This window comes from Micromonas pusilla, assembly GCF_000151265.4.
Source record: "Micromonas pusilla CCMP1545 genomic scaffold MICPUCscaffold_16, whole genome shotgun sequence".
NCBI lineage: Eukaryota > Viridiplantae > Chlorophyta > Mamiellophyceae > Mamiellales > Mamiellaceae > Micromonas > Micromonas pusilla.
The window spans coordinates 104675-118421 of NW_003315897.1; the positions used below are offsets into that span (position 1 = coordinate 104675).

The 13747-nt window shown below is 64.1% G+C and overlaps 8 protein-coding genes across 8 annotated transcripts; 4 read left to right on the forward strand and 4 right to left on the reverse strand.

Annotated features, from left to right (window-relative positions):
* Nucleotides 1–6: 6 nt before the first annotated feature.
* On the reverse strand, nucleotides 7–561 carry MICPUCDRAFT_53787 (uncharacterized protein; the record flags this gene model as incomplete). The annotated part of the gene is made up of 1 exon (XM_003064086.1): nucleotides 7–561. The coding sequence occupies one exon, from the start codon at nucleotides 559–561 to the stop codon at nucleotides 7–9; it is 555 nt and encodes a 184-aa protein (XP_003064132.1).
* An 801-nt stretch (nucleotides 562–1362) lies between these two features.
* Nucleotides 1363–2445, reverse strand: MICPUCDRAFT_30096 (uncharacterized protein; the record flags this gene model as incomplete). Its single annotated transcript, XM_003064087.1, has 1 exon — nucleotides 1363–2445. A coding segment is annotated over exon 1 (1071 nt), but the record flags the coding sequence as incomplete, so codon positions are not given.
* A 612-nt stretch (nucleotides 2446–3057) lies between these two features.
* Nucleotides 3058–3945, forward strand: MICPUCDRAFT_43153 (uncharacterized protein; the record flags this gene model as incomplete). Its single annotated transcript, XM_003063902.1, has 1 exon — nucleotides 3058–3945. One exon carries the CDS (start codon nucleotides 3058–3060, stop codon nucleotides 3943–3945), a length of 888 nt encoding a protein of 295 aa, XP_003063948.1.
* Nucleotides 3946–4460: 515 nt separating this feature from the next.
* On the forward strand, nucleotides 4461–5859 carry MICPUCDRAFT_53790 (uncharacterized protein; the record flags this gene model as incomplete). The annotated part of the gene is made up of 3 exons (XM_003063903.1): nucleotides 4461–5006; nucleotides 5193–5443; nucleotides 5616–5859. The coding sequence occupies 3 exons, from the start codon at nucleotides 4461–4463 to the stop codon at nucleotides 5857–5859; spliced, it is 1041 nt and encodes a 346-aa protein (XP_003063949.1).
* A 1-nt stretch (nucleotide 5860) lies between these two features.
* Nucleotides 5861–8609, reverse strand: MICPUCDRAFT_49761 (chromate ion transporter family). Its single transcript, XM_003064088.1, has 7 exons — nucleotides 8486–8609; nucleotides 8181–8345; nucleotides 7828–7991; nucleotides 7215–7595; nucleotides 6821–7049; nucleotides 6432–6686; nucleotides 5861–6238 (listed from the first exon to the last, which is right to left on the reverse strand). Exons 1-7 carry the CDS (start codon nucleotides 8555–8557, stop codon nucleotides 6089–6091), a joined length of 1416 nt encoding a protein of 471 aa, XP_003064134.1. The 5' UTR covers nucleotides 8558–8609; the 3' UTR covers nucleotides 5861–6088.
* Nucleotides 8610–10006: 1397 nt separating this feature from the next.
* On the forward strand, nucleotides 10007–11178 carry MICPUCDRAFT_4292 (uncharacterized protein; the record flags this gene model as incomplete). The annotated part of the gene is made up of 3 exons (XM_003063904.1): nucleotides 10007–10357; nucleotides 10531–10779; nucleotides 10975–11178. Coding segments are annotated over 3 exons (804 nt in total), but the record flags the coding sequence as incomplete, so codon positions are not given.
* A 399-nt stretch (nucleotides 11179–11577) lies between these two features.
* Nucleotides 11578–12852, reverse strand: PETF3 (ferredoxin, chloroplast precursor). The gene is made up of 4 exons (XM_003064089.1): nucleotides 12602–12852; nucleotides 12303–12371; nucleotides 11988–12104; nucleotides 11578–11802 (listed from the first exon to the last, which is right to left on the reverse strand). Exons 1-4 carry the CDS (start codon nucleotides 12803–12805, stop codon nucleotides 11785–11787), a joined length of 408 nt encoding a protein of 135 aa, XP_003064135.1. The 5' UTR covers nucleotides 12806–12852; the 3' UTR covers nucleotides 11578–11784.
* Nucleotides 12853–13113: 261 nt separating this feature from the next.
* MICPUCDRAFT_53794 (uncharacterized protein) lies at nucleotides 13114–13707 on the forward strand (the record flags this gene model as incomplete). Its single annotated transcript, XM_003063905.1, has 1 exon — nucleotides 13114–13707. The coding sequence occupies one exon, from the start codon at nucleotides 13114–13116 to the stop codon at nucleotides 13705–13707; it is 594 nt and encodes a 197-aa protein (XP_003063951.1).
* Nucleotides 13708–13747: the final 40 nt, after the last annotated feature.

The following is a 13747-nucleotide window of genomic DNA, read 5'->3' on the forward strand; positions in this document are numbered from 1 at the left end:
TCGCTTTCAATCCCCGCCCTCGGCGCCTTTCAACTTCAACTGACGCCTTTCAACTCCACCCCGACGTTCGCTCGTATGGAACGACCCAAAGGCGCGCGAGGCGACGATAACGGAGCTGCGACGCGAGCGGAACGCGCTGCTCGCGGACGCGCGGCAGCGGTCGCAGTACGGCGGCGGCGTGGGCGTGGGCGGGTACGCGTCCGCGGCGAAGAGCGTACGAGGGGGGTTCTCGACGCAGCCGCGGAGGAGCGAGTTCAGCCCTTCGAAACCTCCGAGCCGCCGAGCCGCCGCCGCGCCGCCGCCGACGACGAGCGCGACGACGACGACGACGACGGCGAAGACGACGAATAAGAAGCAGCCGCGGAGTTTGGGGTCGCTGCTCGCTGCCGCCGCGGGCGACGACGACGACGACGACGCCGTCGTGGTGCGAACGTCGACGGGCGAGCTCCCGGGCATTTCCCGGGCGGACATCGAGGCGTCGCCGTCGTGGCAGCTGCAGCGACGGCTCGGCGAGCTCGAAGCACGCGCCGCGGCGTTGTTGCAGGAGGAGGAGGACGCCATGCTCGGGAGCGACGACGACGATGAGGAGGAGGAGGAGGAGGAGGGGGGCGGCGACGACGGCGGCGAGTTCGCGTTTGACGAGGTCGGCGGCACCGAGGAGGGCGTCGCGAACGTCGAGGGGTACGCGTTTTAGCGGAGACGTAACGACGCGGCGCAGCGGCGCGTCGCGTTCGTTCGTTCGTCACAATCGCGTGTCGTCGTGCTATCGTCTATCGTGCTATCGTCTATCGTACTATCGTCCCCTTTGGACGCTTCTCTCTCCTTCGCCACTTCGCCTCGGAGGTACTTGAAATACCCGGGAGGAAAGATTCCGTTCACGGCGCGCGAGCACGTCTCTCTGTGCGGCGGGCGCCGCTCGGTTCCGCGGTGCCAGTCCCTCAGCTGGCACCGTTTGTCGCAGTACCGCACGCCGCGGCACAGCTTGCATCCCAAACGAGCGTCGAGCTTGCCACAGGTGACGCACGCTCGAAGCTTCACGAGCTCCTCGGCGACGGCGGCGTCGTCCGGGTGGTAAATTTCGGCCACTTTGAACATCTCCTTCGCCATCCGAAGGTTCTTCTCGAGTCCGCACGTCCCGTGGAGGAAACATAGACCAAGGTGAGCGTTGTAATTATCATGAGCATCTCCCGAAACGAATCGCTCCACGGCGTCGTCGCTGATGTTCACCCCGGTGAGGACCATGACTTCGACGAGCAACTCTCTTTTCTCTGCAAAAAAGTCTTTCGGGGCTCCCACCATCACGTGATCCTCGCCGCGCGCGGAGTCGCGAGGCACACAATCCACATTCGTTTCGAAAGGACAGCATTTCAGCAGGTTTGTCTTCGCTTCTTCGCACCCGTACGCGGCCGCTTTTTCCCACCATTCCCGCGCCGTCCATTTGTTCTGCTCCACGCCATCGCCGCGGAAGTAGAGCGTCCCGATGTTGTGCGTCGCTTCCGCGTGTCCTTGCGCCGCGGCTTTCATGTACCACTTCATCGCGTCTTCGTACTGTCCCATTTCCTCAAAGAGAATGTTCCCGTAGTTGCATTGAGCTTCACGATCCCCCTTCGACGCCGCTTTCAAGAACCACTCCGCAGCCGTAGACACGTTTCGCTCCACGCCCTTACCGTTGAAGTAGAGCAACGCGAGGTTGTTCATGGCGTTAGCGTCGCCCTGCGCCGCGGCTTTCAAGTACCACTTCATCGCGTCTTCGTGCTGATTCATGTCAATATCGAGGAGAGCCCCGTAGGTGTATTGAGCGTGACTGTTCCCCTTCATCGCCGCTTTCAAGTACCACTCCGCAGCCGTCGATATGTTTTTCTCCACGCCCTGGCCCTTGTAGTAGAGCGCCCCGAGGTTGTTCATGGCGTCAGCGTTGCCCTGCGCCGCGGCCTTGTCGAACCACTTACGCGCGGCATCGTAGTTACTCATTTGGTTGTACTCAGAGCCGATACGACACTGCGCTTTAGCGTCCCCGAGCTCCGCGGCCTTCACGAGCCAGCGGAAATGGAGCTCCGTGTCTTTCTCCACGCCGTCGGTCCCGTGGAAGAAGTGCCAGGCGATCGTTCTCGCCGCTTCCCCGCACCCGGCGTTTGCCTTTTTCGCGAGGTCGCGGATGTTCCGCGGGAGCTTGACCTCCGCCTCGCGATCGACCGAGGGATCATCGCCGCGCGCGAAGTGGCGAGTCACACGATCCACGCTCGCGTCGTCGTCTCCGAAGCGATTCATTAGCATTTCCTTCGCTTCGTCGTCCCCGTTCGCGGCCGCTTTTTTCCACCATTCCCGCGCCGTCGATTTGTTCTGCTCCACGCCGCGGCCGTGGAAGTAGAAACCCCCGATGATGGTCATCGATCCCGCGTGTCCTTGCGCCGCCGCTTTCAAGAACCACTTCATCGCGTCTTCAGGCTGATCCATTTCTTTTCCGAGAAAGACCCCGTATTCGTATTGAGCTTCACGATCCCCCTTCATCGCCGCTTTCAAGTTCCACTCCGCAGCCGTCGATTCGTTTTTCTCGACGCCTTCGCCGTTGGAGTAGAGCTGCGCGATGTTCGACATCGCGATGGCGTTGCCCTGCGCCGCGGCTAACTCCCACCACTTACGCGCGCCTTCGTAGTCGCCCTCGTCGTCAAGCATCATGCCGAAATTGACCTGCGCGTTGACGTCCCCCAGCTCCGCGCCCTTCTCGAGCCACTGACGTTCGAGCTCCTCGTTTTTCTCCACGCCGCCGGTCCCGTAGAAGAAGTGTCTGGCGAGCGTCCACGCCGCTTCCCCGCACCCGCCGTTCGCCGTCTTCGCGAGATCGCGGAGCTTCCGCGGCAGCTTGACCTTCGGCATCGTCCGCGCGGCGTGGCGGCGACGGGGAAAGTGCCGCGCGTCGTGGCTTTTTGGATTTAGAAAGTGAACTCAAGACTCGGGACACGACGACGTTTCGATATCGTCGCGGCAGGGAGTCTTCCGAGAGAGAGTCCCCGCTCCGACCGCGCGCACTTGACGCGGCGCGGCGTCGTCCCGGCGCGCATGGCGGCGACGGAGACCCCGCAGACGCCGACGCCGTCGTGGATCCACCCGTCCGCGGCGTCGTTCTACGCCTCCGACGCGCTGAGGAAGACAGCTCAGCGAGTGAAGACGCGCCGCGGCGTTCTCAACGTAGCGCTCGATCGCGCGTGGCGGGGACGGGGACGGGGACGGGGACGGGGACACCTCCTGTGGCTCGAGTTTGGCGTCTGGAAGGGCGACGACATCGCGCACATCGCGTCGTGGCTGCGCGAGAAGCATCGTCGAAGCGGAGGAGGAGGGCGCCGCGGCGACGGCGACGGCGACGGCGACGACGATGATGGGGCGCCGGTCGTGCACGGGTTCGACTCGTTCGAGGGGCTGCCCGCGGAGTGGCGCGACCGCTTCCCCGCGGGCGCGTTCGACCTGTGCGGCGCGCCGCCGACGCTCGACGGCGCGAACATCGAGCTGCACAAGGGCTGGTTCGAAGACACCGTGCGCGCGTTCTTGGACGACGACGACGCGCGACGACGACGACGACGACGACGACGCGACGAGAAAATAAAGTGGCGACGGGAAAAGTCCTTAAGGAACGGCGTTCACATCGCGAACGGGGTCGTATGGGAAGCAGTCTCAACGAGGACGGCGAATGATGATGATGATACGACGACGGCGGCGGCGGCGGCGGCGTTCGTGCACGCGGACGCGGACCTCCACGCCTCCACGGCGACGTTCCTCACCGCGCTGTGCGAGCGCGGGCTCGTCGTGCCCGGCACGGTGATCGTCTTCGACGAGTACGTCAACTACGACGGCTGGGAACGCGGCGAGTTTTTGGCGTGGGAGGAGTGCCGCGAGCGGTTCGGGCGCGTTCTATCTCACACTGGTTCCCATACGACCGCGTTGGCGTGGTGAACGCCGATCCTTAAGGACTTTCATTTCCTGGCGTCTCTCCCCGCGCACCCCTCGCTTTCAATCCCCGCCCGCGTCGCCATTCAACTTCAACTGACGCCTTTCAACTCCACCCCGACATCGCTTCGTACGGAACGGCCCTCAGTCTCGAGCACGAATATCTCGCGTACCACGCCCCGAGTAGCGACGCGGAGGCGGACGACGTCTTCAGACACGGGTACCAGAGCGTCGCGGTCGTCGTCACCGCGGTGCGCGGGCCGGGCGGCGGCGGGCGTGAGATAGCGTAGGATTAGGATAGGTCTAAGTAGGGAAGCGTATGTACAACGTATGCGGGGCGCGTGCACAATTACCCCGAACACGTTGTAGATGAGACGAACGCGAGAAAGAACAACTGAACGATCGAACGAGCAGAGCAGTCAGCACTTTCAACGAAAAAATAAAATGCCGCGCCGCGCCGCGTAGTCGCCGCCAGAGTCGACCACACACCGCGCTCCGCCGGCCGAGGGCGCGACGGCGCGATGGGCAAGAAGAAAGGCGGCGGCGGCGGCGGCGGCGGCGGCGGCGGCGGAGCCCCGACGTTCGACCCCGCGGACGTCGCCTCCGAGACGTGGGAAGCGATGACCGCGCGGCACGCGTCGGAGACGGCGACGATCGAGGCGCACTGCGCGAGCATGACGGGCAAGAAGGACAGGGACAAGAAGATGCGGCTGGAGGGCGAGGTCCGCGACCGGCACTACCGCGAGATCGCGGAGTGGGAGTCGATCCACGAGGACGCGCGTGGATCGGGGCCGCCGTCGGGATCGGCGTCGGCGTCGAGCGACGACGAGGGAGAGATGAAGGAGCGCGCGATGTCGCCGTCGCCGCCGACGGCGGCGATGGCGCGAGCGAGCGTCAGAGACGACGGCGACGGCGACGGCGACGGCGGGCCGACGATTACGAAGGCGATGAAGCGCCGCGCGAAGAAGGAGCGGGAAGAGCGCGAGCGCGAGGAAGCGAAGGAGGTGGAGCGCGCGAACGCGGGGCCGTCGGACGCGGCGCGCGAATCCGACGCGCTGAAGAAGAAGGTGCGTTCTATACACTGGTCCCCATACGACCGCGTTGGCGTGGTGAACGCCATTCCTTAAGGACTTTTCCCGGCGCATCTCTCCGCCCACGCCACGGTTTCAATCTCCGCCCGCGACGCCTTTCAACTCCGCTTCTGACGCCTTTGAACTCCACCCCGACGTTCGCTCGTATGGAACGACCCTAAGCTCGCCCCGCGAGGGCTCGCGGTGAAAGAGGTCAAGGCGGACGGGAACTGCATGTACCGCGCGGTGGAGGACCAGCTCAAGCGCCGAAGAGGCATGTCGTCGTCGTCGTCGTCGTCGTCGTCGTCGTCTATAACGCACGATCACGCGGCGTTACGGAAACTCTGCGCGGACGCCATGCGCGACGACGAGTGGAGCTACCGGCCGTTTCTCGAGGCGTGCGCCGAAACGGGCGACGCCGGCGACGACGCGTGGTGCGTTCTATACACTGGTCCCCATACGACCGCGTTGGTGTGGTGAACGCCGATCCTTAAGGACTTTTCCCGGCGTGTCTCTCCGCCCACCCCTCGCTTTCAATCCACGCCCTCGGCGCCTTTGAACTCCACCTGACGCCTATGAACTCCACCCCGACGTTCGCTTGTATAGGCGCGCCTACCTCCGCGAGGTCGAGGACGTCGAGAACGCGCGCTGGGGCGGGCAGCTCGAGCTGCGCGCGCTGTCGGACGCGCTGGGGCGATCGATTCGCGTGTACTCCGCGCACATGCCGGACGTCGTGATGGGAGGGGGCGAGGGAGAGGGAGAGGGAGGGGACGCGGCGATCGAGGTGTGTTACCACCGACACGCGTTCGGCCTAGGCGAGCACTACAACTCCGTCGTCGACGCGACGTGATGACGCGAGGAGCGCGCGCGGTACGTGTAGTAGACAATACATGAATACGTGGCACGTTCTGCTCTCGTGTTGTTCTATTCGCGCGCCGCGCGCGCGCTGGGGTCCCCCCGAAGAGTGGGTCCCCTCTTCCGCCCGCCGGAGGTTTTTTTCCCGTCGTCGAACGATCGATTTTCGTCTCGTTCCGTCTCTTCCCTCTCTCCGTCTCCGCCGCCGCTCGCCGCTCGCTCGCTCACGAGCACCCGGTCGCCCACGCGATGATCCCCAGCACCCCGGACGCGAGGACGACGAGCGGCGCGTCCTTCTTCATGAAATGCGTCGCGTAAAACGCGAGGAACGCGATGCACACGGAGGCGTTGGGGAACGGAGAAATCTCTCGAATCTTAGGGAAAGCGTTCCATACGAAGCGAAGTCGGGGTGGAGTTCAAAGGCGTCAGAGGGAGTTGAAAGGCGTCGAGGGCGGGCGTTGAAACCGTGGTGTGGGCGGAGAGATGCGCCGGGAGAGAAAGTCCTTAAGGATCGGCGTTCACCACGCCGACGCGGTCGTATGGGGACCAGTGTGAGATAGAACGCGCCTTAAACCCCATCGTGAACACCGCGGCGACCACCAGACCCACCGCGGACGAGTTCAGCCCGGGAAGCATCCGGCGGTAGACCGGCTGCTTGCGGAACCCGCCCCAGAACGGCAGGACGCCGTATATGAGCAACACCCCCGGGCCGAAGAGACCGAACCACGCGGCGAAGATGCCGGCGAGGACGTTGACGTGGGCGCGGCGCGCCGCCACCGCGCCGATGTACGCGGAGAGGTTGAACAGCGGTCCAGGCATCGCCTGTCGCGATTGGTCAGTTTTTGATGAGGATAGGAAAGGAGACGACGTGATTGGCCATTTTATGTTCCAGATAGGATGACGTGGCAATCGTGTGGTCGAGAGAGAGAGAGAGAGAGACGCCGAACTCGTCTCACCTGAACGACGCCGAGGCCGGCGAAGAACTGATCCGCGGTGATCCACGAATCCTCGCTCTCGACGCTCGTGTACGAGTCGCACACGGACGCGTCGGTGACGTCGTACACCAACGTCCCGCCGCTCGTCGTGCACACGCGATCGTACTGCACGACGTCGTCGAGCAGCAGCGGCAGCACGACTTGCCCGCCGCCGAAGATTATGGACCCGGTTCGATAAAACGCCTCGAACCTGAGGTCGGGGTGGAGTTCAAAGGCGTCAGTTGAAGTTGAAAGGCGTCGAGGTCGGGGATTGAAAGCGAGGGGTGGGCGGAGAGATGCGCCGGGCAAAGTCCTTAAGGATCGGCGTTCACCACGCCAACGCGGTCGTATGGGAACCAGTTTGAGAAGAACGCACCAGTGCAACACCTTCGTGCTGCGGCCGTCGGAGTACTCCGTCGTGTTCTTGATGGACGCCACGACGACCCAGATCGTGATCCACGTCAGGATGAGGATCGCGCCGAAGAGTTTCGGGACGCCGAGCTTGTGGATTTTCTCCGTCGTGTCCTTCAACGCGACGTCGTCGTTGCGTTTGGTGTACAACGTCGTCAACCCGCCGACGACGATGAGCAGGGGGAAGATGAAGTTGCTGGTGTAATAAAACGCGACCGTGGCGGACATCAGGCATAAAAGTCTCGTGACCTCGTCCTTGCACTGCCCGCGCGCGAGTCCGATCGCGGCGGAGAGGATGAGCGCGACGCCGGCGGCGGCGAGGCCGGCGGTCAAGCCTTGGAGCCACCTGACGACGACGACGTTCGAGCGCGGGACGGACGGGATCCGAGTCGAGTCAGTCGAACGTCGTCGCGTCGGTCGAACGTCGTCGCGTCGGTCGAACGTCGTCGCGTCGGTCGAGCGTCGAAACCGAGCGGCGCGGGGTGAAGAGAACGTCCTCCTCAAGAGACGACGCTCGACGCGCGAGCGGGAGCGCATGGGGAGCGGTCTGAATGAATGAACGAAGCGATCCGACGCACCGCGCTGGATTCGCGAGCGCCTCGGCGGCGCCCGCGCCCGTGAGCGACATGAGCAACAGACCGGGGTACTGAAACAGCAGCCCGGACAGGAGCCCGCCGAGGATGCCTTGCTGCGTGACGCCGATCGCGAAGGACACCTGCGTGGACGTCGGCCCCGGGAGGCACTGAGGGCCGTTCCATACAAAGCGACGTCGGGGTGGAGTTCATAGGCGTCAGAAGCGGAGTTGAAAGGCGTCGATGGCGGGGATTGAAAGCGAGCGGTGGGCGGAGAGAAACGCCGGGAAAAGTCCTTAAGGATCGGCGTTCACCACGCGAACGCCGTCGTATGGGGACCAGTGTGAGATAGAACGCGCCTGACCCAGGGAGAGCAGCTCGTTGAACACGGTGAGGGACATCCAGTTTTTCGCCTCGACGAAGACTTTCTGGAACACGCCGATGTGCGCGGCGGGGCCGCCGAACGCGCTCCATCCCAGCACCACGAACGAGCGGAAGATGTCCCTGAACGTCGCCGGGTCTTTCTGCGCGCGGCGAATTGGGAACGACGGCGGGTCAGCGGGAAAGGAATAATCTCTTCGTGATTTATTCTATTCCTCCGAGGACGACGACGACGACGACGACGACGTCGACGGAGGGACGGACGAACGCGCGCGGCGCGCACCTGGACTCGCCCGTTTTCGGGATCGAGCGGCTCGTCCGACATCGGCGTGTCGGGGACTGCGGTGTTCGCCATCGCGTCGCGACCTCGGGAGCGCGGCGGGGAGTGACGCGATGTCGACGCGCGGGGTGCCTTTGACCTGAACCCTCGGCAACCCAACGAACTTTTACGCGCGCCTCCGCTGCGTTCTATGAGTATGAGTTTTTCACCCACCCCTTGGTTTCAACATTTGATCGCGTCTCCTTTCAACTGATCGATGAATACGCCCTCAGATGAGAATAATAAATCTCCGCAACCTTTCGCCTCCTTTCGCGCGGGCGTTTCGTTCCCCGTCCCCGCCCTCGCCGCTCGCACTCCGACGCGCGCGCCCGACACCCCGTGTCACGCACCCGCCGCACGCGCGCACGCGCATCTTCTCCCTTCCTCCGCGTCTCCGCGAAACACCGCGAGCCCTCGCGTCCGTCTCGACCGTCGCGCACCCGACCCCCGGTCGCAGCATCCCATCCAAGCATCCAAAGAATCGACGCGACGTCGTCTCCGTCAGTTCGACATGACCGCCGACGCGAAGACCGCGAAAGAGGTGAACCTCTACGACGCGCTCGGGCTGACGAAGTCCGCGACGAGCACGGAAGTCCGCCGCGCGTACCGCTCGAAGATCTCCAAGGTGCGACGTCCTTCGATCGCAACGCGGTCGTCCGCGCGGTCGCCCGTCCCCTCGCGCGGTATAGAGATCAGATCGTCCGTCGCCCGATCTCGAGATTCTTTTCGCTTCGCGCGCGACGCGAGCGCGCGCGCCGACTGACGCGAAAACTCCTCCTCGTCGTCGTCTCCCTACTCCCTCCCCTCGCAGAATCACCCGGACAAGGGCGGCGACGCGGAGACGTTCGCGATCATCCAGCGCGCGTACGATGTCCTCTCCGACGAAGAAAAGCGAGGGTTGTACGACGCCACGGGACGGGTCGAGAAGTCCGTCGAGGTGCGTTTTTTCTGTTCGCCCCAGTTCTGTTTGTTTATCACCTGTCCCCTCCGAGCTCAAGTAGCCCGTCTCCCTCCCTTCCGAGCGCAGGAAGAACTCCTGGACGAATTCGGCGGCGGCGTGTTCAAGGATAAGATGAACGCCGCGAAGGCGGAGAGGGAGTCCCTCGCGGACGCGATCGTGAAGACCGAACAGGAGAAGGGCTCGCACAGCGCCGGGTTCGAAGCGTGGATGCGCGCGCGGGTGCGTCGTTTGGTTTTTGGTTACTTTTTTTTTGGTTTTCTTTTGGTTTGGTTTTTTACCGCCCGCGCGCCCTTCTCCCTACCCCTACCCCGACCCCTAACCCTACCCATAACCCTACATCGTAACCCTAAATAATCGTATGTATCGTTCGCGTCCAGGGCGACGCGAACAAGACCTTCGGCGTGGACGACATCATCGACAAGTACGGCGTCGTGAAAGGCTCCTACGACGAGGTCCCGCTGCCGAAAATTCAAGCCTTCGTCGTCGACAAGGTCCGCGACGTCGCCGACGCCGCCGTCAAAAAGCCGAGCGACATGTTCGAGCTCAAGTCCGAGGCGATCCCAGGTTCGCTCGAGTGGGGTCAAATCCTCCTCAGCGTCCGCGCGGCGCCGATCAACCCGGGCGACCTGGCTTCGAACGCCGGCGCCGAAGCCGGAGGCCGCGCGAAGAAGCTCCCGCACGGCGCCGGCGGCGATTTCATCGCCGTCGTCATGAAGGTCGGCGCGGGCTGTTCCGTCGTCAGCGAGGGCGACTGGGTCATCCCCGCGAAGCCCGGTCTGGGGGCGTGGCGCTCGCTCGCGTGCGTCAAGGAGAAAGAGGTCATCAAGATCCCGACCGACCTCCTCCCCGTGGAGCACGCGGCGATGTTACGCGAGGTGCGTTCTCCTTACACTGGTTCCCATACGACCCCGTCGCCGTGGTGAACGCCGATCCTTAAGGACTTTTGCCGTCGTCTCTCTCCGCCCACGCCTCGGTTTCAATCCCCGCCCTCGACGCCTTTCAACTCCAACTGACGCCTTTGAACTCCACCCCGCGAGTCAAAAAATAGCTCTGCGTCGCCTACCGGCTGCTCGAGGATAACGGCGACTTGAAGCCCGGGGACGCGGTCATGCTGAACGGCGCCACGGGCACCGTCGGCGCGGCGATCATCCAGCTGTGCTCTCTGCTCAAGCTCCGCGCGGTCGCGGTCGTGAGGCGTCACGAGCGCGGCCCGAACGCGGACTTCGATAAAGTCTCCGACCGGCTCAAGAACCTCGGCGCCGCGGAGGTGCTCCCCGACGAGGGCAACCTCAGGCGCGTTCTATACACTGGTCCCCATACGACCCCGTCGGCGTGGTGAACGCCGTTCCTTAAGGACTTTGCCCGGCGCATCTCTCCTCCCACCCCACGGTTTCAATCCCCGTCCTCGACGCCTTTCAACTCCGCTTCTGACGCCTTTCAACTCCACCCCGACAATCGCTTGTATGGAACGACCCTCAGGGCCGCGCTCGAGGCGAAGAACTTCTTCGCCAAGCCCAAGCTAGATTGCGTCGGCGGCGTCTCCGCGTCGAGGCTCGTGGACTCTCTGCAAGACGGGTGCCCGCTCGTGTGCTTCGGATGCCTCGGCGGTCACCCGGTGTCGCTCCCGTGGCACTCGCTCGTGGCGCGCGGCCTCAGCGTCCGCGGATTCTCCCTCCGCCGCTGGATGACCGAGCACAAGAAAAAGACGCCGAAGATGATGTCCACGGTCGCGAAGCTCGTCAACGCGGATAAGCTCAAGATCGACTTCACGGAGTACGAGCTCAGCGCCGAGTTCCAAGAGGCGTGCGAGCACGCCGCGGAGGCGGGCAAGGGGACCAAGATTTTGCTCCGCGTTAACGACATCGGCGCGACGTACGCGTGAGGAGGGAGGTTCATCATGAGACTGCTTTCCGCGCGCGCGAGGAGGCGAAGAACGAGCGAGCGAACGCGCAAGCGAGAGGAAGGAACGAAGAAGAGAGAGAGAAGACGCGACCGCCCGCCGCGCGTTGTGATTCGATTTTCGTCGTCGCGTCTCGGAACGTAGGTCGCGCGGCGTTCGTCGTCGTATCGTATCGTATCGTATCGTTTCGTTTCGTTTCGTTTGTGCATCGCTGGTCAGCCGTGAATTATTACATAACACCGCGTTGACCGATGAAAAAAATTAGCGATCGCTTCGAGCCGCCGCGACCCCGCCGCTCGTCTCCATCCTCGGAACGGCGACGACGACGGACGCGTCGACTCGCGCAGCACCCCATCCTTGACTCGCGCGCGTTCCTCGCGCGCGGCTCCGCGAACGAGCCGCTTAGTAGAGCTCCTCCTCCTGCGGAGTTTCGAAAGAAGAGAGAGGGAGAGTCGTCGTCAGCGATCGATCGAAGAAAAAAAACCAAAAACCAAAAACCAAAAACGACCGACCGCCATCGAAAAGCGGATAAGGATGCGCGTTAACTCGTCAACGACAGTCTAAACAGTCTCGTGTCCGGGCCGAGCGCAGACTGCGCTTCGCACCATGTGGGTCTTGATGGTGCAGTCGGAGGTCGGGTACGCGACGCAGGTGAGGACGAAGCCGTTGCCCATCTGATCGTCGTCGAGGAAGGACTGGTCGGACTGGTCGATCGTGCCAGCCTGCGTCGTTCGTCGCGGGGAGGGGAGCGCGAACGGAGGGGAGCGTCAGTCGCGGGGTTTACGCGCGGCGACGCGGTGGTGTCGTCCGGGGGACCGCGCGCGCTTTTGGGGCGCTCTCGGGAAAAACCGATCGATGTCGTGACAGATGAATGATGGAAGGAATCGCATCGATCCGGCGGGGACGGCGCGGGCGCGCACCGTGACCTTGCCCGCGCAGGAAGAGCAGGCGCCCGCGCGGCAAGAGTACGGGAGGTCGATGCCGGCCTCCTGCGAGATCGAGCGCGGGACGATTGGGGGATCGGACGGTCAGCGCGCGCGTCGAGACCGGAGCGACGACGGATTGGCGCAATCGCCGCGAGGTCCCGCGAGGAGCGAGTAAAAAAACCCTGACGCTCGTTCCCCGCGAATGCGTCGCGTCGCGCGTATCGCGCGTTCGCCGACGCGCGCGATGCACGCCGTCGATGTGATTCGATGTAATTCGAAGAACGCGCGCGCACCTCGGCGGCGTCGAGGACGTAGGTGTCGTCCGCGCACTCGATCTCCTGCGCGCCCTCCGGGGTCTCGAGGGTGACCTTGAACGCCATCACGGTCATGCCGCGGGGCTTCATCGCGACCGGCGCGGAAGACTTCGCGCGGAGGCTGACGCGGCCGGTGAACGCGGCGCGCTTGGCGGTGATGGAGGAGGAAGCGATGGCGGCCATTTTTATGTGGTGTGTGAAGGTGTGCGGTGTGGACGAGTCCGTGCGCGTGTAGATGGACGGCGACGTCGCGGCGAACGCGATAAAACGCGATAACGCGGCGAGCAGCGGCGTGGCCGGGCGGCCGCCAATCACAGCGTGGAACGCTGGCGTGGCACCGTATCGAATACGGATTTTTTTAGACTAACTGCGCGTACGCGTCCTACGTGATGACGTCACGTACTACAGTACACGGCACGCCGAAAAAAACAAAACTCGGCTCCCACTGAAAAAGCGGGCGCCGACGTGTCAAGCCTCACTTCTCTGAACGAATGGCGACTACGCTCGTCCACCGAGGCGTCGCGCTCGGCGCCGCGCCTCGCGCGTCCGCCGCCGCTCGCCGCGTCCACCGCGTCGCCGCGACGCGCGGGAAGAGCGCCGCGACGCGCCGCGCCGCGATCGTTCTCCGCGCGGGAGGTGCGCGCGCGCGGCGATTGCGGCGTCGTCATTCATTCCGTCTCGTCTTCTCTCGCTCGGCACCGAACGACGATGACGCCTACCTCGCGGCCGCGCGTCCTAGACGTCCGCTCACCGATCCCCGACCCACCCACCCCCACCCCGCAGAAGAGCCGCCCGCGAGCGCGTCCTCCTCCGACGAGCCCGCGCCAACGCCAACGCCCGCGCCTCCGGTCAAGTCCGACCCGTTCGGGTTCGGGACGTCCACGGGCGAGCCCGATCGCATCGAGCCGGGGTTCGACACCGCAGAGGGCGGGAAAGTCGGTCCGGTGGGGACGTTCTTCATCTCGGTGCTGCTGATCGTTCTGTTCGGCGCGAGTTTCTTCTTCACGAGCGTGCCGAGGAACGCGATCGAGGGGTTCGTGGACCTGAGCGACGACCCGAACGCGCCGACGAACGTGTTCAAGTGAGGAGCGACGGAGAGGATAGTCCGTCCGTCGGTAGAGGTTG